At 35.6% G+C, this 26,626-nt stretch overlaps 1 protein-coding gene across 1 annotated transcript in view; it reads right to left on the minus strand.

Annotated features, from left to right (window-relative positions):
- EYA4 (EYA transcriptional coactivator and phosphatase 4) overlaps window positions 1-26,626 on the minus strand; it is a 263,665-nt gene that overhangs the window by 118,232 nt on the left and 118,807 nt on the right. The window contains exon 4 of the mRNA XM_032407846.1: window positions 7,743-7,792. Coding sequence (XP_032263737.1) covers window positions 7,743-7,792 — 50 coding nt within the window. The remainder of the gene's footprint in view (window positions 1-7,742; window positions 7,793-26,626) is intronic.

Below are 26,626 nucleotides of genomic sequence, written 5' to 3' on the forward strand. Positions count from 1 at the left end.
TTTTGATGTAGTGTTCCATGATTCATTGTTTGCGTATAACACCCATAAAATCTTTTTTAAAAATCCTCATCAGTTTCAGTTTCTAGTCCTTTCTTGTACCTCACTGGGGTTCTCTTTTCCCCATTTCTTCAAATCTTATCTATTCTTTGACATTCAGCCATAGCCCTAAGTCTTCCCGGCAACTCTTCCTGAGCACTTCGGCCTCACGGTGCTCAGGACTCAAGCTGCACTCTGGTGGTATTCTCCTCCACCCCTCTAGTGAAATGAGCTCATCTGTAGAACTACCAAGCAACTACTGCCCTAAAATGGATGCTTTCAGGAAGCCAAACAATACACAAATATCTTATTTGACTCTAAGGTCTATATAGGAAATGAGGGCAGGAGAAGGAAAAAATGAAAATCAAAGTACGTATGTCACTGGTATATCTTTATCTTGAATGTACTTTCCAAGATCCATATAGAGTCATGTATTCTTATTTTGGTTTCCAACTAGAGGAAGAATACGAAATTGGACTAAATGAATATCTAACAGATCAGAATAAGGGCAACAGGGCAGTAGATAACAGGTAGCCCAAACAGTCCCTGGCCTCTCCCAAACAGCAACTAGGTAAAAGCATGTGTGTCCTTATTTTTACCTCATGCACACAATTCTATTTTTAAGATTATTTATTCATGCTTCTGCATATACTCTAAATGTCCACTAAATACTTTTTCTGATCAATGAACAGGGCAACCCCATATGGAAAGTATCATTAAGAAAGGCTCATCTGACAGCCTGGCCGAAAAGAAAGGCAAGGTCTATACGGAGCCAAGAGAGCCACTTGGAAATTTGTTGTATTAATTCAGAGATAAGGTGAGGACAGCTTGAACTTTCACAGCAGTAGTGGGAAGGGCAGGATAAAGAGATTCCAAACATAGCCAAGAAAAATTAAATACAACTTGATGACCAACAGGACTTGGGAGAGGAAAGAGAGAAAGAGGTCAGAGATTACTCTAGAGTCCTGATGTAGGACACAACTGAGAGAATCACCACTGGAAAGAAAAAATCCTGGGGGAGGGAGTGTAAATATCATAATTTTTTACAAGAGGAGTTTGAGACAGCAGAGCAAAATCCCTAATAAAATTGTCTTAGGGATTTGTGGTTACAAGAGATGATCCAGGAGAGATTACAAGCTAGGTTTGTGCATCTGGAAGTTACTGTTCACTAAACAGGTATGTACTGAGGACCTGCTATATGCTAAGCACTATGCTATATACTCATGATACAACAGGGACCAGAAAAAGCAGATGTGACCCCTCACCTTGTAGAGTTTATAGTGTAGTGACTGAAGCAAATGTTAATCAAATGAGGTGCCTCTGAAGGAGAAGCACACGGGGCCATGCAGCCAGAGGACAGCGGGTCTGGATCACTGGGCCCACGAGGGAAGAGCAGAGATCCTAGGAGTGATGAGTTGAAATGAGGTTGGTGAACAAAGCTGGGAGGGGGAGCAGAGCACAAATGGGGAAGGAGCAGTCCAGCCTCTGCAGAAGGAGAATGGCATCTGTGAGTGCAGACCCTTTTGCAAGGGGAAGCTTGACTGAAATCAAAGCTAGAGGCATAGCAGTGGCCAGAGCATGCTAGGCATGGTGGGCCATGTCAAGACTGGTGAACAGAGGGGCACCTGAGTGGTTCTGTTGGTTGAGCATCCCACTTTTGATTTGGGCTCAGGTCATGATCTCAAGGTCCTGAGATCAAGCCCCACATCGGGCTTCCTGCTGAGCGGGGAGTCTGCTTGTCTCCTCTCCCTCTCCCTCCACCCCTCCCCCTGCAAGCATGCTCTCTAATACATAAATAAATAAATCTTAAAAAAAAAGAGTTGTGAACAGAAATTACATGTGAAAAACATGAAGTGGAAAGCAAGCAAGAAGATCGAGAACCAAACCTAGGGATCTGAAGACATAAACCAAAAGCTAAAAACACATGAGTATGGGAATTAAGTACCAATGATGAGGCCCTTCTTCCCTTGAGCTACAGCTCATTCTTCTCCACTACTGGGTTTAAGATGTCTTCTTCAATTTTGAACACATAATAAGAAACTATTCTGTGAGTACCGGTGTGTAAGGACTTTTCACATGTATTATTTTACTCTCATTTACTCATTTATTCTTAGAAGATAATTAAATTTGGAGAGGAAATACCCCCCAAAATTAACAAGTATAGAGATAACACTAAGCTGTGTTGCCAATAAAGATACATCACCAGGAGTCCCCAGTGAACTATAGGACAGGGCTGACCAGAAGCCTGCATGACAAGATATTTAGAAAACAATAATCTAAGTTTTGAGACTGTTCTTTAAATCTTCAAGTTAACACTAATTGATATCAGGGTTTTAGCAGATAACTTAGACAATCATCTGAGGAAATCAGCTCAATATGCTACCAAGACCCAAAGGGTCAAGATATCCCAGATACTGAGGATAAAATTAATAGCAACACAGAACACATTCTTCATTCTTGTTCAGAATCCCAGCTGTTTCCACACCTGTAAATCTGTCAACATACATCAGAGAAGGCAAAGTGGATTCAGAAAACTTCAGCAAATGCTAGCCAAAATGATGAAGAGAATAGAGAGGTGTCCTCATGAGGCCAGGCTTTGAAATGAGATAGAATGCTTGCACAATTGGAAAGAAAAAGATTAAGTAAGCTATGGTATGACTCAGGTTAAGTAACCATTTTATGATATAAATTAAGTTCCCAGATTGAGTTCTTTCTTTTCAAATCCCCAAATATGAGAATTAAACCACACTCTTAGAATATTTATCCATCGGGGCACCTGGGTGGCTCAGTCGTTAAGCGTCTGCCTTCGGCTCAGGTCATGATCCCAGGGTCCTGGGATCGAGCCCTGTATCGGGCTTCCTGCTCTGCGGGAGCCTCTTCTCCCTCTCCCATTCCCCCTGCTTGTGTTCCTCCTCCGCTGTGTCTCTCTCTGTCAAATAAGTAAATAAAATCTTTAAAAAAAAAAAAAAGAATATTTATCCATCATCTATCATTTTCAGGGCAAGTTGAAAGAGGCAGTTTTAAACAACTAGAAGGAATTAATAATTACTTTGTATTGTGATTAGTAATTTTCTGGGTTCTACAGTCTAAAATACTATAGTCTATAGGATTTGCTAAAATGTGGCTAAGTCTAAGAAATGGCTACATAAACATGGACTGGACAGCTAGACTGTGTTCCTGATAGAACCTGTTTATTGGTACTACATTCTGAAATTTGCAAGTCTGAGAACATGCAATCTGGCAGTAATGAATTTTGATGCTTTTAGAGACAGAATATTAAGCCAGGTGGGCCTCTGATTTGACACAGTGAAATACAAATGTGTGTTTTCAAAAAGGGACCCTCACTTTTCACTGCTATGAAAAAATACAGCATTTACGTTTTTGACAGGAAATTCTATACCAACAAACATTTCAGACTTCTGGAAGCATTACAATAATTATTTTACTAGCAAATAAATATGTACAGCTTAATGCCTTAAATATAACATTGTTAAATGTTTACATAATATGAATTAGTTGCATTTTCAAAGATTTTATACGTAGATACTGAATACATCAAATTCCTGAGGCTCACTGAAATATTAGATACTACACTGAGATTCATTCCGGTGCTTCTTTAAAAGCTGGAGAGTCATTTTGCCTTTCTCTTGATAACTGTAAAGTCAATATAGACTAGGGCAAGTCACAGCACACAACCAAGCCTTTGCTGATTTCAAGAAACCCCATTTCTCAGCAAACCAAATTTCTCAACCTAGGAAGCGGGGAAGAGTACACCCTCACCATTACCCACTGAATCATTCTGTTTTACCTTCACATGGAAAAACGGTCACCTTAGCTCATAGGTACCATGAGTCCTTCCCATATTTGAATACTCCTCCTTAGATTCCCCTACTCTAATCTGCTGGTGGTTGGTATGTGGGCAGGCTGAGAGAAAAGGAACAGATAGATATATTTCTTAGAAGTCACTTCACACAGTCAGTTTCACCGAAATGTTTATTTCCAGCCACTTCTTAATTCACTGCTTAATTCACTTAATTCCTTAATTCACTGAAGTAAAAAACAAAATTGCCAGATTTGTGTTTTATTTCCTTTCTGTGTTCTTGATCTCTTCTTGGTGAAAATGCTGTACAAGTTAGTGACCCAAATAGGAAAAAAGTGAAGGGAAACCAAATTCCACCAAAGGAAATCACCAAAGAAATCATTCAGGTTATCATGAGGACTATTTTAACATACAGCCATATTTGCATATAGGATATTTGCTAAGAATGTAATTACAGAATGAAATAAATTATTTCCTCACCTCTTACCAGAAAGAACTGAAAGTAGAAAAGTTAAAAATATGTGAGACTTAAAGAAATTTCTATTAGCTTCACTTGTCCAGAATCTATTCATTATAGTATAGTTAAACAAGATCCATGTATTTTCAGTGAAGACTCAAAGGAGGCACAAATCTACACAAATAAATTCACCATCAGTTCAGGGGAAAAATCAATATAAAAATGGTATTTCCATTCATGTTTTAGGATAGCCTATCCAGTAACAGACAATTTTAGGGTATGATAAAGTATGTCAAAAATACAGATTTTAGTTTTCTCTCGTACCCATTTTATGGTTAACATTAATTTTAGGAACAAAGGCCAACAATACTATTACATGATTAGCAACATGGAGGAAAGCAAAAAAAACAAGGTCAATTTTTCTATGAAGTACACTATATCTCTTCCCATATGACATCAAGTTCAATACAGTTTTATGAGCCTGAGAAAATGTAGTCCCTAATATCTGACTTTTAGTGTATACATATAATGTTATTTCTAAGAAGACATTTTTACCTTTCTTACATAGATCTGTAAAGTCTATTTTTCTCAATCTACCAGTCACATCTGCAGCCCAAACATTTCTTTCCAAAAGAGGAAAAAAGCCAAGCAAGACAAAGAATTTGCTGATACACATATGTCACCCTAAGAATTTTCCTTACAAAGTCTCCACACCCAATTTAATTACTTCCCTACTGTAAAAACACTTTCCATCTACATTTATTCTAATCTTTTCAAATCCAAAACCAACACACTATAAAGCTAGCTAAATAAATGAATTATATTAGCTTTAGGTTCCAAGTGAGGCAGCACTTTATAAGGCAGTGGGTCTCCAGCTTGCATGCATTTTATGCTGATGCAGTATTTCATTTGGAGCTCAATTCTTTACTTTAGATTTGTTTAGAATAGAATTATCTAGCCCCGGGCTTTAAATCTCAATCTGAATCAATCAATCTCTCTCCTTTTTCTATCTTGTGCTCCTTCTCTCTCTGTCTCTCTCACACACACACACAACACAGGAGAAGGGACGGAGGGAAGGAAGGAGAGGGAGAGAGAAAAAGAGAATACAGGAAGGTCTGTGGTTCCTAATGAGCACAAAAAAATGTAGCCATATACATATATTGCTAAAGCAATGTTGCACTGTGTGTGTGTGTGTGTGTGTGTATGTGTTTAACAGGTGATAAAAACTGAACCTCAGTACATGCATACAATAAATACTATTTTTGGCATTCTTGGATTCGTTGACTATTCAGTAAGTTATTGTATCATTTTTGTGCAGAATGATATTTTGCGTATTTTTATTCTCTTGGCATTCCATCATTGCATTAACCAAGTGCCAGTTTTAGCACTCTACTACCTAATACCTATGAGTAAACAGAGAATGGCCATGCCTTTATGTTACTGACACTTTTAGGGTGTGAGATTATCCCTTGCACCAGAAGGTAGGAGAGGAGACCAGCCAAGATCAAAATGTGTAGGCAATCTTGAACCAATAAATGATTCTTGGTCATGTTGAAGGTCTTTCCATATTGTATTTTAGTAAGTAAGGACTCTTTGTTTTTGATATTACAAAGCTTTAGAGTCATTAGAAATAGATTTGCCTATTTTGACCTATTTATATTGCAAATTAGGAAACTTCTAGAAGCAGCTAATCTGTGGCAACCACCTCTTGGTTTCCAGGAAGTAAAGATATTTTTTCAATTAATATATATTACACATTACATATTAATGTAATAATACCTTCTATGTTATAAAATAAAATGTATTTTAAATAGTCTTTTTAAAATAACCACAATTTACCTTACAAACAAAATTGTACTTTTAAAGGCCATTTAAGCTGGGATTTGTTAGATAAAAGAAAATGATCTAATTCTGGTTCAAATACACTGAGTTCAAAATTCCCTGCTTTTCATCTAAGTTATTTATATCAACTGTGAACGCAGTTTGGTGGCTTTCTGCTTTTTTAAAATTTATTTAAGCATAACACCATGTCCAAAAATCCTGAGTGGACTTAAGGGAAAAAAATTTGATATGAAATGTCAATAAGGATGATGATATTGCTCTGTTTTTTTTTTTTTTAACTAATCCTCAAGATCAGCTTTGCAAAAATTATTTAATTACTTAAATAACAAGTCATAGGCAGGTCACTCAGAAAGGTCAGCAAAATGATTAGGAAGGAAATACCCACAGGATTAGAGTTTAGACCTTTCTTTTTCTCCATGCATCCTGGAATTACTCTGCTTTGTAGGGAAACCTTTAATGGTTCATCCATTTCCTAATGCTCCAATAAGCTACCTGTTTATATTTTGATATCTAATTATAAAGGATAAAGATCAAAATGTCAAAGAACAAATGTCAAAACTTCTATATCATATTTGTATACTCTTGATGGTCCAAAGGAAAAGACCATTTACAATCATTTTAATATAAGATGTATCAGAATTAACTACAGGAATATCATACTGTATAAAATGAAGGAAGAGTTATTCAAACTGTCAATGTATGCCACATAATATATACTTGTTCTCCAAAAAACAATATGGTGGCCATAAACATTTTTCCCTAGATGTGTGTTGCTGTATTATACCAAGAAAATCACTATTTACATCATACACTGGAGCAAGGAGGACAATTAAGACCCATCTCACCATTAAATTTAATTTCTTAATATAATAAGCTAAGTTATATCATTAACATCATACTCAGGTTATGCTTATTACTGTAATGGTATTTACAATACTTTTTAAAATTCAAGCCTGGATTTTGAAATGAAAATGTGTAGGCCTGAAAATATTGGGCATCTGGTCTAAGCACAAACAATAAAATGGTGCTAAGTTCCTGTATGTAGTGGTCTGACCACTTTATTGCATCATTTCTACAGGCTCCAAATAACCAAAAAGAGAAGTCCAAGTCAATTTTGATTTTTCCAATTTGACAGCATTCTCAAACTCTAGCAATGTTTTATCAAAAAAAAAAAAAAGAAAGAAAAAGAAATACTATAGTTTTATTGGTAAACACAGATTTGAAAGTTGAATTATTCAGTTTCTGGAAAAATTTCAGATGTGAATACATTGTAAGAAAAGATTAGAAAGAAAAATGTAGCTGAACTCACATAGTGAATGGAAAGGGAAGAGGTTTTCAACTATTTCTAGAGATGTTTCTACTATCGTTCTTTAAAGCTGACTTCAATCAGAAGAATGGTACCCAATCCTTTGGATTGGATTCTGGTTAACGGTACCCTAGCCAATACAAAATGTTTTCATAAAGAAAAGTTCTTAAAGAATCTCGACGTTTCAAATCACAGTTGTATCTGGAGTATGACATCTTACTAGTTAGTTCTCCAAAATTGCCATTTTCCTTAGTGGAGTCCCGGCCTCTATTTTACAGTACCTGGAATTCTGAGCTTCTGAAACGTCGGATTCTGTGCACGTTTTCTTTACCTGTAAGAAAAGAGGACTAGTTATTCTCATATGAACATACAACTTCCTCACACAGGTTCACACACTTGGTAAAGTGGATACAGCTCTGCTCACCGAGATTTCTATAAAATAATCCCCGCATTTTCCAGGGGTAGCATGCGGTGCTAAACAGCATATTTCATTATCATCCCATATCAGCTGCCAAAGGCGCTTCCCTAGACTCCATCAGTACATAAAATGTTCAGCTGAAATGGCTTGGGACTAGCCTAACTAGGAACAAAGCAACCAAAGAACCAGGTTTCCCACTTAGGAAAAAGAAAGCCATACTGTTCTCAATTCACTAAGAAATGTTTTTCCAATTGATACCGCTTCTGTCCCCTACCACAGTGCACAATAATAAACACCAGGTTCTGGGGGCAAAGCATCATGTTAGTTAAAACATTCACATATTAATTTTCATTTTCTCAATCCAGCGGCTGTATGTTTCATATATTTCTCAGCATATCAATTAAGTTTCAGCAGGGCTCACAGACTTCTCACATATATTTGCAGTATATTTTGCAGACTGTATTTCCACTTTGTGGTTTTTAGCCCATAAAAGGTAAAGAATGAAAATAACTTTTGCTTCTAGGACTTGCTAACCATTTCTGGACAACAGTGTGTGATACATTCTCTGAAAGAAGGTAAAGCACAAATCCACTGTCTTTCACAATTTAACTTCAAGCACAGATACTTTATCTGATTACTATGGACTTAATGGTATATCATAATGCAAAGTAGACTCAATTTAAAAAATTTCTTAGTTAATATGGAGCATGAACAATATACATTTACAAGTCTACTGTTAGACACTCTGGGTATTAATACTGTGAGGGTCCATCTATGCAACCTACAGAATCCAAAGCATTTTAAATTCTAATATGAAACTTGGAAGCGAAAAATAAGTCTACTAGATATACACCCTGGGCACACACCATGGGTGTTAACTGTGATACAAATGGCATCATTTAAGAATAAATTTTGAGGGGCGCCTGGGTGGCTCAATCGGTTCAGTGTCTGACTTTGGCTCAGGTCATGATCTCGGGGTCCTAGGATCGAGCCCTGCATCGGGCTCCCGGCTCAGTGGAGACTCTGCTTCTCCCTCTCTCTCTGCCCCTCCCCGCACGTGCTCTCTTTCTCTAAGAAATAAAATCTCTTAAAAAAAGAGTAAGTTTTGAATTTTAAAGATGCAGCATTGTCTTTCCAGCTCATAAATTCTTTCGTCCTCTGACTCAGAAGAATACTTAAAAAACAAACACAAAAATCTTCTTGCTTTCAAATATCTATGTCTTCTGCTTTCATTTCTAAGCCTAGACATTTTCATCATCTGGGAAATCAATTATGTTGCTTGATTAACCACACTCTCTTTTGCATCCTGTGTATACATTTATACAGTATGAAAACAAAACTGATGAACAAAGAGATTATTATCCCTGTCTAATCATGTAACAGCTTCTATGCTCTTAACATGGAACTCAGCACCATGAGATGGAAGGGTGAAGAATATTTTCAAGAGCAATTAGTTAAAAAGAAAAAAAAAGTTAAAAAAAGGAATACTTTTCTTAAAATATAAACAAAATTTACTACAAAACCCACAAAAGTCTTACATCCACTAAAAATTGTCCAAAAAGAAAAAAAAAATACTACAAGGGAAGGATACCAGAACAAAATCCTTATTTCCCACTTGTTCCTTCCTATGATTCTTCACCAGAAACTATATGAACTGTTCAATGAATATGCAGAATCACCTCAAAGTGAATGTTACTTTCCTCAAGGCTATGATGACTAGACTTTGGGACTGGCTGTAGAAGCTGCAGACCACACTAGCAAATTAGACATATACTCCCAAAGCAAGAGTCAGAACCAGACAAGCTTCCTATGACTTACAAAACAAGGAATTTTTTTAATACTCATAGCTTTTATAAAGCATCACTCTCCAAATAATTAACCAGAAAGTTCTGATTATTTTAATTTATCTTCAAAGTAGTAATTATAATGGCAGAGAACACATCTACTGATTATTCACTCTCTAGTACCCACTGAGTCTCAGATTCATAGCTAATGCTAAATAAGTATATGGTGAAAGACTGAAGTAGATACAGATATTCTTTATCTATACATATTGCTAAAGCTATAAATTCTACAAAGTGATTCTTTTTAGGAGTTTCATCCATTTGTTCATGGTCCAATGAGGGAAGAATAATATTTAGAATACCATGACTGCTATATGAAAGGTCTCTGCAGTGTTATGGATGCTCAAAGAACAATCTACCCCAGCCAAAGGAAGATGGGGATAGCAACAAAGGAAGTGACTTCTCAACTGAGTCTTAAAAGACAAAGTCTTCAAAGACTAAATCTGGAGAAAGGAATTTCAATATCATGGGATTTGCCAGAGGAATCCTATTATGAAGAAGACCTTACACATGACAAAGAATTCAGAACTTAATCTTTGGGCACTCAAGACCATTGAAGAGTTTTAAGAGACAGCCTCGTTAGAGATGATGTAGAAGATAGTATAGAAGGGGGACAAAGTAAAGGCTGTAGAGACTAATAATACAACAGGAGAGAGAGTTTAAGCTCCATGAAAGCAGGGATGGCATTGATCTTGCACATTACTACATCCCTAGCCTTGAGTAGATGCTCCCAGTTATGTTCTGAATGTGTCCCCCCCAGAATTCATATGTTGAAATCCCAACCCCCGAGATTACGAAGTGGGTGGGTCTTTGGGAGGTGCTTGGGTCATCAGGGTGGAGCCAGTATGAATGGGACTGATGCTCTCATGACAGAGACCCTACAGAGCTCCCTAGACTTTCTACCACGTGAGGACACAACAAGAAGGCACTAGCTATGAACCAGGAAGCAGATCCTCACCACACGACCATGCTAGTGCCGTGATCTTGGATTTCCAGCATCTGGAATCATCAGAAATAAATTTTTGTTGTTTATAAGCTACCCAGGCTGTGGTGTTTTGTTATGGCAGCTCAAATGGACTCAGACACTCCCCAAATACTAGTTTACTAAGAGAATCACATTCAATCCATTGGTAAGAGATAGTGACAACCTAAATTAAGACAAAAGCCATGAGGACAGAGGTGAGAGGATATTTTTGACAGATATTCCTGAGACAGAATTGACAGAATATTATTACTGATTGAAACAAAGTATCAAGATGAATATGATCTGATCTTTTAATCTGTCCTTGAAAAGAAATTTTGGTAATACCAAAGACCAAAAGAGATGTTAACTTATAACTTCTTTAAAATACTTCAAAAACCCCTATCTTATTTCTGAGCTGATGGAAAAAAGTTAAATGAACCATTAGGAAACTTTTATGTTTATTGTGTCTTGATCACAGAACTAGAAACCAAATGGATAGTTTTACCTAAATTTGAACACACCCTCCCATCTGAAAGAGCAACACTTCATCAAATGGTGGCTGCTGAAGTAAGTATCTATGCTATTGGAGAAAGAATATCCTTACAAAATATATGGAACCTTCTGTTTTCAGTGATCACCAATTTAGTTTTGAATTTGTTTTTGAAAAAAGTCAAAACAAGCAGGCCAAGAAATGAGGCAAAATTTCATGCCCATAATTTAAATCAAATCCTAGTTTTCATAAGACACACAAGGACGTGGGCAAAAAATATGCCAAGAGGACAAGATGAATAGTGTTAAATTCTTTTAATAGGCTGCACTGATGTGAATTTTTGCCCTACTTAACATTATAAAAGTACAGGCAAAATCAAAGTGAAATGAAAAAGAATTACAAGTTTATTTTAAGAAAATAACTATTTGGTATGTAATTAACATAAAAATATCAAAACACCAAATTTTTGGAATGAATGAATGAATGATAGCAGAAAGTTTATTATATGCCAGGCACAATGCTTAGGTAGAAGCTATTTTTTTCCCAATTCATAGATGAGAGTACTGAGGACCAGGAAGATTAATCTGCAAGCAAGTTGTGTAGGAAACTTCAATTCCAGATATATAAAGGCATTTTAACCTAAAGAACCTAAAATTTTAAGAACCTAAAATTCATAAACATCCAACCTAAAATGTTTAAAATGAAGATCAAAATGTCTTGTTATTTACAAGTTGAATTTTTACTACAACATAACAATGGTAATTGCTGTCATTTATTAAGCAATTACTTTTTTCCACTCACTGTGCTGGACTATGTATATATGAAATCTCATTTAATCTATGAAGACAGGTGTGATGGATGAAATTCTCCTTTTACAAATGAGAAAACTAGCGCTCAAAGAGGTTAAACAACTTGTCCAATGTCCCACAGCTAGCACTAACAGGGATGGAATTAGAACTGAATACTATGCATCAAGCCTTTCTTTCTCTCCTATGCTAGATCTGCAGGTTGCTTTTAGTAAGTTTTTTTAAAACTAAGAGTTGAAACTACCATCCCGTCGGGGGTGGGGGGAAACATTTTTAAGGAATCTACTAGTTATTTCTTATAATACAACAACCATTAAAGGAATCTTTTTTTAATTATGTTATGTTAATCACCATACATTATATCATTAGTTTTTGATGTAGTGTTCCATGATTCATTGTGTATAACACCCAGTGCTCCATTCAATATGTGCCCTCTTTAATACCCATCACCAGGTGAACCCATCCCCCACCCCCCTCCCCTCTAGAACCCTCAGTTTGTTTTTCAGAGTCTATAGTCTCTCATGGTTCGTCTCTCCCTCCGATTTCCCCCCTTCATTCTTCCCCTCCTGCTATCTTCTTCTTTTTTTTTTTAACATATAATGTATTATTTGTTTCAGAGGTACAGGTCTGTGATTCATCAGTCTTACACAATTCACACACTCACCATAGCACATACCCTCCCCAATGTCTATCACCCAGCCACCCCATCCCTCCCACCCCCCACCACTCCAGCAACCCTCAGTTTGTTTCCTGAGATTAAGAATTCTTCATATCCTAAAATTTGTATGGAACCAGAAAAGACCCCAAATAGCCAGAGGAATGTTGAAAAAGAAAAGCAAAGCTGGCGGCATCACAATTCCGGACTTCCAGCTCTATTACAAAGCTGTCATCATCAAGACAGTATGGTACTGGCACAAAGACACATAGACCAATGGAACACAATAGAGAACCCAGAAATGGACCCTCAACTCTATGGTCAACTAATCTTCGACAAAGCAGGAAAGAATGTCCAATGGAAAAAAGACAGTCTCTTCAACAAATGGTGTTGGGAAAATTGGACAGCCACATGCAGAAGAATGAAACTGGACCATTTCCTTACACCACACACAAAAATAGACTCAAAATGGTTGAAAGACCTCAATGTGAGACAGGAGTCCATCAAAATCCTAAAGGAGAACACAGGCAGCAACCTCTTCAACCTCAGCCACAGCAACTTCTTCCTAGAAACATCGCCAAAGGCAAGGGAAGCAAGGGCAAAAATGAAATATTGGGACTTCATCAAGATAAAAAGCTTATGTACAGCGGAAGAAACAGTCAACAAAACCAAAAGACAACTGACAGAATGGGAGAAGATATTTGCAAATGACGTATCAGATAAAGGGCTAGTATCCACAATCTATAAAGAAGTGATCAAACTCAACACCCAAAGAACAAATGATCCAATCAAGAAATGGGCAGAAGACATGAACAGACATTTTTCCAAAGAAGACATCCAAATGGCCAACAGACACATGAAAAAGTGCTCAGCATCACTCGGCATCAGGGAAATCCAAATCAAAACCTCAATGAGATACCACCTCACACCAGTCAGAATGGCTAAAATTAACAAATCAGGAAAAGACAGATGTTGGCGAGGATACGGAGAAAGGGGAACCCTCCCACACTGTTGGTGGGAATGCAAGCCGGTGCAGCCACCCTGGAAAACAGTATGGAGGTTCCTCAAAAAGTTGAGGATAAAGGAATCTTTTAAATTGGGCTACGGAAATATCCTGTCTTTATCAAGCACTAGTAACATTGAAAGTCCATATCAGCAAAGTGAAATAGGGTTTTAAAGAAATTATCCAAATACCTCTAGCATTCAGTGCTGCTACCAACACACCAGCAACTGCAAAAAAAGGTCTACATGAAAAACAACTTCTGTGCTTTTATTTGGTGTTTTACATCTAAAATATCAGGAGCGGCTCATTCAAAAGAGCTTTAACTAAATGCACTGGGGTGTACTAGGTATCATTCTGGGCATGGAGATGAACCAGACCGGAGGAGTCCAACAGAGAAGCCCCTAGCCACCTTTAGCTATTTAGAACTTACAGTGCAGCTACTCTACACTGAGATGTGCTGTAAGTGTAAAAGGTACACAGGATTTCAAAGAGTTAGCATGAAAAAAAATGTAAAATATCTCAGTATTTTTTATATTGAGAAGTGAAATATTTTTAGATATACTGGGTTAATAAAATAATTTCCCATTTCTTTTTGTTTTTCTAAGGCAGCAACAAAAAAACTGGAAATACATATGTGGCTTACACACTATTTCTGTGGAACAAAATTGACTCAGACCCACAAAAACCTGCCTGCATGGATCACTCATTCTAGCGGAGACGACATGCAATAAATTTGTAAACAGGTAAACAAAGATTATGTCAGTGGTAAGTTCCAAGAGAAAGCAGAATAAAGGGGAAGAGAACACCGCTTAATAGTTAGACAATTATAAAAGTAGTTCTAATTTCACATACTAATCATCCTTCCAGTTTTTAGGCTGTATGTATGTAAGTAATGTTAAGTTGTATTTTTTAAATGAATTGTAAAGAATGTAGGATTTGGTATTGAGAGTAATCAACAGTTTCAATGTCTGGAAAATATATGCAGAATATATCATCTCTAGAGTTTTTTCATTATGACTATTACACTCAAGTATAAAAATCACCTTAAAATTTTTCCTATTTTCTAACCACTACATGCTTTGAGAAGCTTACAATCTTCTCAGGAAAAACAGAATTAACTCATTTTAAAAAATTGCAAAGAACAAGTTTCTTTTATCCCATCCACCATCTTCTAAAAAAGCTGGAGCCAATTATCCCAATCATTTTCTACTTAATCTTGCTGTTTGTAAATCCTGAAACATTAAAGATAATAAAAAAAAGAATAGAATAATAGATGACATTTTAAAAAGACCTCTTTTGTAACTTCATGTTGTTTTGAAATGAACCTTAATGACTAAGTCTTAGAATATAATATACAGTGATAATAAAGGATCAATCCTGCAATTATAAATCCAAGATGAAAACTTCAGAGACGAAAGTTTGCTGATGTAATGAATAGCTCATTATACGTATTTTTATGGATGGTGTGTAAGACAATCTTTATTTCTTCTCTAAACTGTGTAGGAAATATAAATTAGATTTGAATACAGTATGTTTAAGAAAAAAAGGATAAAAAAGACATATAAAAATAAAATTTGTTCTCCAAATGCAAATTATATTATAGACTATTGCATAGAAAATTCTTTGTAAACACAGAAAGTGACACAGAATTATTGTCAACAACAAAAATTTAGATTGTCAACTTTGGTTGTATTTCAAATGTGAATAAAATGCAAATCTTACTGAATAAACAATATTTATACAAATACTGTAACCTGTCAGTGCCTATAGCATCTTATATTGACGTCCATGTTATAAAATGTATTTTATGACTGGATTGGATAAAGCTATAAATAATTTCCCAATAAAGCAGAATAGGTATGTAACTTCAGTTACCTTTAGGTTCTGACTTAGTGAAGATAATAAAATAAAACTGAAATATCAATTGTTGTGACATTTCTCATATTTTCTAATACTTTAGAAAGTTGGTCATATCTGAATTCCAAATTACATAATGGAATGAAAAAGTATTTTCTTGTAATTATTCCAGCTGTATTCTAGGAATATAACGTATGCTCTCATTAAATACATTTTAATTAGATGACCCTTTTAAAAACATTTAATATTTTACAATTAGTTGAACCAGCTGATACTTTCATGGGCTTCCTCAGATCATCTTGTTCTCAGGTTAACAGCGTTAAATAAATATGAATTAAGATATGTCCCTTTTTACTTCAGAATGCATATAGTAACATAACTAACAAAATATAAAACTAGGTGTGTGAATTAATTTTTAAAAATTGAGCCAATATAATAATAGTTAGAATATTCAACAAAATACCTAATTTTTATTATGGAGGCTTTTGCCAAAAATTATTCTAGTATTTATTTACTTGGAATAGTCAAATAGAATATATGTTCATTTTGTAAATATGATATTTACAAGTTAATACCACTCTAGAACTTAGCATAGGATGTATACTTTAATGAGATAGTCTAGGATATTTGTGCAACCAAGTGATTATAATTTATGTTGAGAAGATCAGCACAGAATTCCTATTCTGCTAGTAGCCCCAAACAAATACACACTTAGTCACCATCTAAACTGGCTTCAACTAAAATGTCTCCACATTCCTCAACAAGACCTATTTTACATTTTTCTATGTGCTACAATTCATTTCTTGACTTCTAAAAACTTAAGGCATAAAAACATCTTTGGAACACAAAGGTTGTCACGTAGAGTTTTTAAAAATGTGTCACTGTTTTAATAATGTCCATACAAACTGAGAGGCTTCTCAAAATAAAATAAGTAATGTAAAATAAAATGCCATTGTGCCAGATGGTGGTCAAAAAATTAAGGTCTTGGGGACAGACTTTACAAAAATCTAATTACTAAATAATCTAAATCTACTTTTATAAAGTGTCATTCTAACTTAGAAACAAAAATCTTGCAGTTCTAAAATGCATACATTTCTGAAATCCTTCTCATGAAGTTTGGAACGTTTCTTTACTCTTCCCTTTATTCAGTATATTCTTTTCAACCTCTTTAACATTGCTTCCCCAAGCTTCTCCCCTGCACCACCAAGTATCATTTTCCCAAAGCCCAAGTTATTCATTTATTATAAAAGTGAGGGAACTCTACAATGTAACTGGAAATCTGCATCCATTTCAGTTCATAGAAAAATTGCCATATCCTTTCTTTAACTGCTATACATAGATAAAATACAAAGATCCAATTGAATACTCCGTTTTTAACTACAACAGTAAACAAAATAAACATATATACTAAGAACAGTAGGGTTAGAGTGCTAATAAGTAAAAATCCACAACCAAAAACCTGAAGTAGAAATTATTTTACCCCTCTAATACTGGACTGTCATGGGCAAGATCTTACTTGATTTCTGGCCTTGAAAGCAGGGGGCCTTCCAGGACCCAGGTTTGGGGGAGGGAGGTTATACAAAATCACCCACTGGGGAGGAATTATATTTTAAAAGTAAAAAATGCTATAGGCTATAACTCTTCATCAACTACAATTGTCACAACAGCGTTCACATTATTTGAGAGTTCATTGCAAGGTTGGATATATTTAAAACGCAACTTAGTAACAATGACTCAGGGAAGCAAAGCATGATTATATATGTACAGCATATAAGTATTAAATCAAACGTCAAACCTCATAAGCTTTTAGAATTTGGAAGCACATTTTCTCCTTAATTATGCCAGAGCCCTTTGTCACCTGCCATAAACTCCACATACACTATATGAAATATCCAGGAAAATTTCAAACTCCTTCTAATGGTATGTTTTTTCATTATTACCCAACAGGGACTATATCAAAGGTAACATAGTACTTAAAATGCCACAAAAGGAACTATAAGATGCCTTAACATATCATGTTACAGCACATATGAAAGGTTTTTTTTTTTTCCTTCCAAGTTTGGAAACGAGACTAGACTGTTCAACCATGATACTCTATCTAAATATGATAGATAAGTCTTAAAAGGATTTTTTTTTGTCTCACAAATGTGTACTATAAAAACCTAAGAGATATTTACCCATAAATCTTGATCTCATTTATACATTATGTTTACATGTTTCTTGTCCTGAGTATCACAAAGCAGACAGTATTAAAACAACAAAAGAGCAAAGTGGAATATTCAAATCTAAACCAAGAACTAGTACTTAACAAACATAATGTTAATTTGGTAGAAGCCACTGCAATTAAATTCAAATTGCTGACTCTACCTTACATTTTCTCAATGTACCAGGAAAGAATAATTCTACCAATCTTAAGTATAAAAATCTTTTAGCTTTAGATTTCCCTCCATTCAAGCAAAGATTTATGAATTCACACAAATAATGCCTTAAAAATAATCTTACGAATTGACCCTATTCCCTTAGATAGAGAAGTCTTGCTAATGTTTTTGGCAATGTCTTCTGTATCTTTCTGGGGTCTCCCCCCCTTTTCTTAGATATTGGAATGTTTTGGCCACAAGGTTAAGAAAAACTTCCCCATTTATCATGACCTGCCAAGCACAACAGGCCCCCAGACAACGCAGCCTTCTACCACTTAACAAACTCAGCTCATCTTAGCCATGAAACTTCAAAAGAATTTGGCCACAGGCATAGATTAGCTATCATTTGTTTTGCAGCATAAATATCAATCATTCTGTAACATACTCTAGTATTCCTAACATCATCTGTCTATTAAGTATAACTGATAACTGAACTTTTCAATTTGAATGATAACTAATATAGAGATAATCTGGTTTATTAATATATAATTGTAGAATTTATGTGTAATAATTTTAGTAAAAGCTTCTGTTAAAATCTTAGTTTGAACCATATATATATAAACTCTAAAAGATACTTTCAGTTAATATATAAAAACTCTCCTAATGTGTCCAAAGGTATCATAGTAACTTAAGGAAAATTGAGAAATCCTTTGACTTTAAAAACAAATTGATGGATAGAATATAAACAATAAAATGTTAAAGGCGATTTTAAATTGAATGGCATATATCTGTAGATTAATTTGAAGATTAATTTACGTATAATGTAAATACTTCTGGCACTTTTATATTGACTTTTAAAAAGTATACACAGAGCTGTATTTCCAAATTTTGTAAATTTTAAATTCTTGATCTCCCATTAAAATGACAACTTTTATAAAGAGAAAATCCTGGGATTTTGGCATCAAGTTCTTTATTTTTTAACTAAACTACATACAATAGAAAAAATATATTTGTAGCATTATTCATTTTAATCATATACTTTTTATAATTTTAGCAACATTTTTCAGCTTTAAAATCTAAGGTAGTTTTATATTAAATCCATCTTGCAAACCATTGTTATAAAAAGCTTATAAATCACCTTTCCTTAAGTTTTAATCCTAAAATGAAATTCCTCATTAGCAGAGTTAATAAAACACAGATTGTGACATAATTTACACACTAAAAAACACAAATTATAAGATTGCTGCCTGAGTAGATTTTCTATCAAATTAAATTAACATTTTGAATTACTTGCAAGCTAAGAGCATATGACAAAACAGTTTCACATGAAACATTTCACACATACAAATATGTGATATGTGATAAGAAGAAATATTCCTATTAACTGTGTAAGTTCAAGTAAAAACTAAGCAATTTATTATAAGCCTTTTTTAAATATAGAAGTTGATTCCTTACATGGAAGTAAGATTTAGTCAGGTAATTTCACAGTTTTTGTGGCCCTAAATATTTATCTATCATAAGGAATGAAGTACCCTCTGCAGTCTCAAAGTAAAATTGATCCACACAGTGGTTAAACTCAAGGGTTAAAGAGTAAAAGAATTATAAATTAGGTCTATCTGTAGTGAAGGTCTCATTCTAGGTAAACCTAATAAATAATTGAAATATACTTACGATTTTTTCCTCTTTGACCTCAATTAAAATGGCTTTGTGAGAGCAGGTTCTAAGGACAATTTATCCTGGTTTCCTCAATACACACTTAAGTCATCTGGCTTTTGTATTTCTTCAACAGCTGCATTACCTTCAAAATTGGCTTGCACCATTTCCCCAAAGCAAAATGTAAGACTGCCCCCCGACACACACAACCACCTTCCTTCTGTGGGTGGCTGCGAGCTCGAAAAGTCAGATCATACAATTTTGAAAATTCTAACAACAGTAATTTTTAAGAACTTAGAGGAAGAAAGAGAAAAATCAAAGTAGAGATTTTTAAAATTCACTTTTCTCTGTTTTCCTTCTCCTCCCTTCCCCCCTCCCTCCTTCCCTCTCTCTCCCTTTCTCTCTCTCTCTTCCTCCCTCCCTCTCTCTCTCTCTCCCTCCCTCTCCCTAAGTTATAACACAAAGCATTACAGGTTATTGGTATTTGCTTCTGTTGCCATTTTTGATAAGTAATATTTTTATAGTTTAGAAAACTTTTGGTGAAAAAACAAACACTCAAAAAGCAAAATAAGGTAGTGCAACATCATTGTTCAATTAGACAGGATTTCAGAAAATCATAACTGCAATCAAGGAAAGGAGCAGGAAACCGGATAGTGCTGACTGATGCTCAGTAGACCCTGGAAACCAAACTGGAAAACTTATTGGCTGTGATAATTCATCCTCTCTCTCTTCAAACAGGTTCCCTAAACAATCTAACTCTAGCAATAAATCAGTGGTCACAGACACTTAGAATTAGAGGATGTTTTCTCCTCCTGAATTGTGTTTTTTTCACAAGAATAATAAAACAGTACTAAGAGAGCAAAGTTTTCCTCAGCTGTCTTGAATGAAAGAAATCTTTTAGATACTGAAATTATTCTGACAATTTGCCTCATCTTAGCCCCTTGATGCAGCAAAGTAGCAATTCACACGCTTTCTTCATGAGATTCAAAGATACAAAAATATATTTAAATAATCTAAACCAAAGCATATCAAAGGCTTCTACATCAAGGTTCTCAAAGTACCACTCAACTGCACATCAAACTGAAGGTAAAACCAACTAGAAAGTTAAGATATTTTTTAAAGAAGTTAAACTTGATTTTACTATTAGCATTTCAGGGGAAAAATCCCATAAAAATAAGGAAACATTTGTTCTCTTAAAAAAATATAAACACTTATCATTGAGATGACTACATTTGAAATCCAATGAAAAATCCAAATTTAGCACAAAATTTCAAATCAAAAAGTATCCAGAAAGAAAGTCTTTCATTTAAATAGATGGTGTTATTTTTTAAAAATCCTATAGCATGCAGCTATCAAGGAAAACTCCTTGAAGTCAACTATTAATATTTTCTAATGAAATGTAATCTATTTATTATCAATTATTGCTTCACCTGCATTTCTCCTAGCATTAACATAATGTAATCATGTTTTATGAAGTAAAAACAAAATGCATTTAAAAGTTTCAGCATGGGCAGATTGGAGATTTTCTTTATACTGACCCACTTGCTCAATTTTATGTACATATTTCTCCTATCATCCTTAGACTAAAACTGAGAAAAATCCAAACAAATTATTTTAGTTAACATTTTTTTCTGAGATAGAATTGCCTATATTTAAACATATGACCCACCACATCATATAATAGTCATTATAATGTTTCAATCAAAAGCTAAATACAACTTACCTCATTTAAAGTCCCAAAACCTGAAACTAATTCCAGTTTTATTTGGAAGTAAGTTTTGTGTGTGCATGAATGTGTGTGTGTGTGTGTGTGTGTGTGTTTGTGTGAAGTTCAACAGCCAATAAATTCCACTCTCCAGTATGAGTAGAATGAAACCCGGTTCGAGGATTACACAATACTCTGAAAGGTTTATAGTCTCTAACCAACATCCAGGTAGCGTTAAAAACACCTTGCTCTGGCATGAACCTTCCGGCTCCAGAAGCTGTGTAGTTATTTAGGTTAACTAGGAGGACACCTGGAGAGTAAACACTCTTGGCTCCAGCCAATGGCTTTCCACGCCCTTCTGTTTATAGTAAGATGACTTGCCATCAGAGGTCACCCCCATCAACAGCACCTGTCTTTCAGTGGGCATACAAGAAACGGACTGCCTTTATCCTGACTTCTAAACTACTAACCTGCTGTCCTTACAATCCACTGTTCTAGTTATTTGAAGAGTTAAATCCCTACATTAAATTTTCTAAATTAAATTTTACTTTAATTTCTTTTAAAGCAAAACATTTCTGTAGAAAAAAATACCTCTTGACAAGTTAAGGATTGGTCCTCATTTAAATAAGGATTGCATGAGGATTGTCACTCCATGTCCCAAACCAGCATTTTGGGTTTTGTTCCTTTTAGCGTTTTTGCTTTTTTTTTTTTTTTGATTGAGGAAGAAGTCCTGCAAAATTTTACTTTCATTATTACATTTCTCCATTAAGTACAACATTTTCTTCTTCCCTTAAGCACACACACAGGTATGCTGACAAAGTGGGAAGATAATTACAGGCATTTTTATTTCATTCATTCTTTATGTAATTTTATTTGAGGTAGAGGAAGGGATGATCACAATTATAAATATTTGCACAGAGGTTATCATTTTATGTAAAATGTTCTCTAAAACAAAGCATTTTATGTATAACAAGGAAGAAAAGAGATGTTAAGTTCTAATAAAATGAAAACAAAGAGCTAAATTCAAGAGATAAGGATAATGCAAATTAAGTCCCTTCTCTGACACTGAAGTTCCCCTTCTTTCTAATTTATAAAAAAAGAATTGTTTTCTTTAAAGAAAACAATATTATGGAAGTTTCATTCCTTCCCCCTTTAAAAATGTGTCCTGGAGATCTCGAAAGACTAAGCTCATTTGGTAAGTTCCTCCTACAATATTTCAATGTAGCCTTTACAGACATTATGAGAATTACTGCCTCCAATTTGTCTACATAATTCTGGGATGATTTCTTCCACTTTTCTTGCTCTCTAAATGGCACAGAGAGGCAAAGCTTTCAAAATAAAGACCGACAGCCAAGGGGTAAACACAGCTCAATGGGAGTGATTTGTGGCACGTGTTTTTTGGGAGTCGTTTTCATTTTCCATGGAGGAACTGCGTGAAAAGCCCATCTCCTACTTCAGGTTTGGTCAGCACTCCAGAAAGCCTGGTGCCCTGGGGACTGAAGACGGCGCTGTCTTCCCATAATGGTGGCTGCTTGCTGCCGCTGGGAAACTGGATAAGTGTAAACAATCCACCTGCAGCACTTCTCAGCCCAGGTTTGGATGCCACTGCAATACTTTCTTGACAGAGAGTTGTCTGGCTCTATCAGAGTTAATAAAATGTGCTGATCAATTATTTGAGAGGCCTCATTTTGACAGATCCAGTGCTTTGTTCCTAGGATGGCTGGATGACTGAAAGGAATGTCATCTTTGCAGCCAAAGCTTAAGTAGTTAGAGCTTCTTGAGAACTGTGGTATACATTAGAGTTTTTAATGTCAACAGAATATGCTTCGGAAATGGCTACTTTCTTTAGGGACTGTAAGTCATTCAATATTTTCTAAACGTGGAAGAGCTCAAGACACATTCATTGAAGCAAAATCTATGTCTGTTCCTGTTACATTAGAGACACGATGAGCCGTACCTAAAACCCTGAGAAGGACAAAATAAGTTCTTCATGAATTAAAGAAGGCTGGCTAGATGGTAATCTTCTTCCCCAATCTGGGCGTGGGGGGGCCGTGAGGAAGAGGGTCAGTAAGCAATGTGTGATGAAAACTCTGTAAATAAGGGAACTACGAATGTGAAAACAAATGTCATTGGTAGTTACAACTCTCTAAGAGTACAAGTAACTACAATCCTTCTGGTGAAAAATATAACCTTTATCTCAGCTTAAATTAGGTCTTCAACGTGTTCCTAGAATCATAAAAGTAATTGGTGTACCATTACTTTACACTGTTTAAACTAAGGAGGAAAATTATATTGATTTTTTAATAATATTTATGAACAGATTGTTGAGATGCTCTCCCGCCCCCAAAGTACTGCTACCAACTAATTACATGAACAGGAACAAAGATAAACTGTTCTTTCTTTAAAAAAAAAAAATTATTTATTTATTTGAGAGAGAGAGAGCACATGGGCTGGGGCAGGGGGCAGAAGGAAAGGGAGAGAATCTCAAGCAGACTCTCCGCTGAATGCTGAGCCTGACTCAGGGCTCGATCTAAGGACCCAGAGATCACGACCTGACCCAAAATCAAGAGTCCGACACTCAATGGACTGAGCCCCCCAGGAGCCCCAATAAACTTCTTTCTAAGTATCTCTTTCCCCTCCTATGAAACAAATGTTTCCATCTCAGAGTGTCAATAGTATAGTATTTTTTCAATGCAAACCACATATATTTGAGACTTTATCTATCAAATATATTCCATTGAACAATGATTGTTTCCATTACCCACACTTAAAATCAAGCAGATAGCTGTCAGTCAATGCTAATTATTATGAAATAGCCTGTAGGTTCAACTGAGTTAATAAAATAGCCAACAAAGGAACCAGATACATTTAAAAGCCAGTAGAGCCATATTGTGGGTAAAATGCTTGGTTTCCCTTTTATTTTAAAATATTGAAAATAACACTTTGACTTCCAAAAACTACCTTTCAGTGATTTACGTGCAGTCTGTGAGGACCTGCCCCACATCTGACAGGAGTGAAACTACTATGACCTGCACAAAGTCGATGCACTCCAGCAGCGACCTGCACAGTGCTACTGAGCTCGAACTTGTTAAAGGCATGAATACCCTTCAAAGTAACAGGCAAAGGGAGATGAAGTTCAGTCAATCATAACACCTCTAAGCTTTCATAGAAATCATATAATTTTTTAAAAAATTTATTTATTTATTTGAGAGAGGGAGCATGGGGTTGGGGGGTGCAGGTGGAGAAGAGGGAGGGGCAGAAGAGGAGGGAGAGACAGAGGATCTCCAGCAGACTCTCTGCCAAGGGCATAGCGGATGCAGGGCTCAATCCCATGACCCTGAGACCGTGACCTGAGCTGAAATCAGAAGCTCGATGGCTCAACCGACTGAGCCACCCAGGTACCCCTCACATAATTTTTTTTTTTAAATCAAGAAAATAAATCAGGTACTGCAGTTTTAGGAGTGCATACTTCCAGTTCACCCTAAATACTCACTCTCCATAAAGTCTTAACAAAAGGTCGGTGCTTTGGGGCTCCCTGTTCTTCCTTTCTTCCCCACCCCATGGCATCATTTTTTGTACACTGTCTAGTCATCTATCAAGCACCTACCCTCTCCATAGTTAAAAAATGCCTCCAGGTTCTTTTATAGCATTTCTTGTCACTTTTCATTAATGTCTGATTCAATATTTAGACAGCTTTGTAATAAGTTCCAAGGAAAGATATTAAAAATCAAGAGATAAAGCAGAGCCAACATGGGAAAACAAAAGAACACTAAAAGTACAATCACGTAATTCTGACAACAACCAAAAAATCATAGAAAGGGAAAGAAAAACAATTTAAAATGTCTGTAGGTACAATAAACTCCCAAATCGCTGGTTTGGAAAAGCCCATATGGAATCAAAACTAAACAACTACCACAAACTACAACCACCTCCTTAGCTAGGTTACTGATGTGGTATCTATATTAGAATACAAAATATATTAGAATACAAAATATATTAGATAATTCATTATAACATATATATTCATATATATATATTCAAATATATATATTCAATATAACAAAATATATTAGAATACAAAATCCAATACCTATTGGTTTATTTTAAAATAAACATTTAAGCAAATTATGCCCATGCCATTGTAGAACACCATATAGTAATCAAAGCAGTAATTATATTTGCCATTTGATTAATCTTCCTTCTTTTTCTGGTAACACTGTCAAACTCAAGTATATTCAGGAGCCAAGTGGGTAATTTGGAGGAGTGAAGCTGGTCAAGTGGAGGCGGGGCTATTGGCAAAATGCATGATTTTCCCTGAACCACTCAAATTCTGTACTTCCTCCCTAGAAAATTCATGTGTTTTCAAGTCTTAAATGCCATCTGTATGCTGTAGATTCCCAAATTTTCATCACCTCCTGAGATCCATCATCTGGGTTCCAAAGTTTCACATTCCAAAATTTCACGTTCCAAAATTTCACAAACTTTAATATGTCCAATGCTAGGCTCTTTACTACTCCACCACTAATCCTATCTTTACTGTCCAATATTTTCCACATAAATAAAGCCAAACACTAGAGTCACTGGGTCCTCCTTTTCCTCGAACTCTGTATCTAAATTCATCTATGCAGCAGAATTAGACCAACCTGAAGGATTAACCTCAACCTTGTCTCCCAGAGTACTAGCCCAAATCAGCTGAACAAATCTCATAAACCATTAAAGTCAACTTTTAGAAAGCCAAGTGGCTTTACCCTTAAGTTTCTGAATTGACCCTTCCACCTAGTCTTCAGATATCAATGAGCCCCACACGAGGAAATTTAGGGCAATTCTTAACATCCTTTTTTTTTTTTAATTTTATTTTATTATGTTATGTTAGTCACCATACAATACATCATTAGTTTTTGATGTGGTGATCCACGATTCATTGTTTTCATATAACACCCAGTGCTTCATGCAGTACGTGCCCTCCTTAATACCCATCACCGGGCTAACCCATCCCCCCACCCCCCTCCCCTCTAAAACCCTCAGTTTGTTTCTCAGAGTCCATACTCTCTCATGGTTCATCTTTCCCTCTGATGTCCCCCGCCTTCATTTTGGAAGGGAATTCTTAACATCCTTAACAATCCTGGCCAGTGATTTGAGCCTGGGCTGAATACCAGCAGGATCAAGGTGGTATTACTGATCACTTCAGCTAAAATCAGGAACAAATTTTATACCACCTTTTCTAATTGGAGACAGAGATAATGGTCCACAGGGCACACATAATAATGAGTCAATTACTCCTCCATAAAACTTCCTTGAGTGACCAAGAGTAGCTTCCCTGAGTGACCAAGAGGAGCTCCACATTCGGCAAGTGTATGATCTACAGTCCTAAATACTTGAATGTCTCTTATGACATCCCTAACAAAGAAGTCTT

Source organism: Phoca vitulina, unplaced genomic scaffold, assembly GCF_004348235.1.
Source record: "Phoca vitulina isolate PV1807 unplaced genomic scaffold, GSC_HSeal_1.0 scaffold9, whole genome shotgun sequence".
Classification (NCBI taxonomy): Eukaryota; Metazoa; Chordata; class Mammalia; order Carnivora; family Phocidae; genus Phoca; species Phoca vitulina.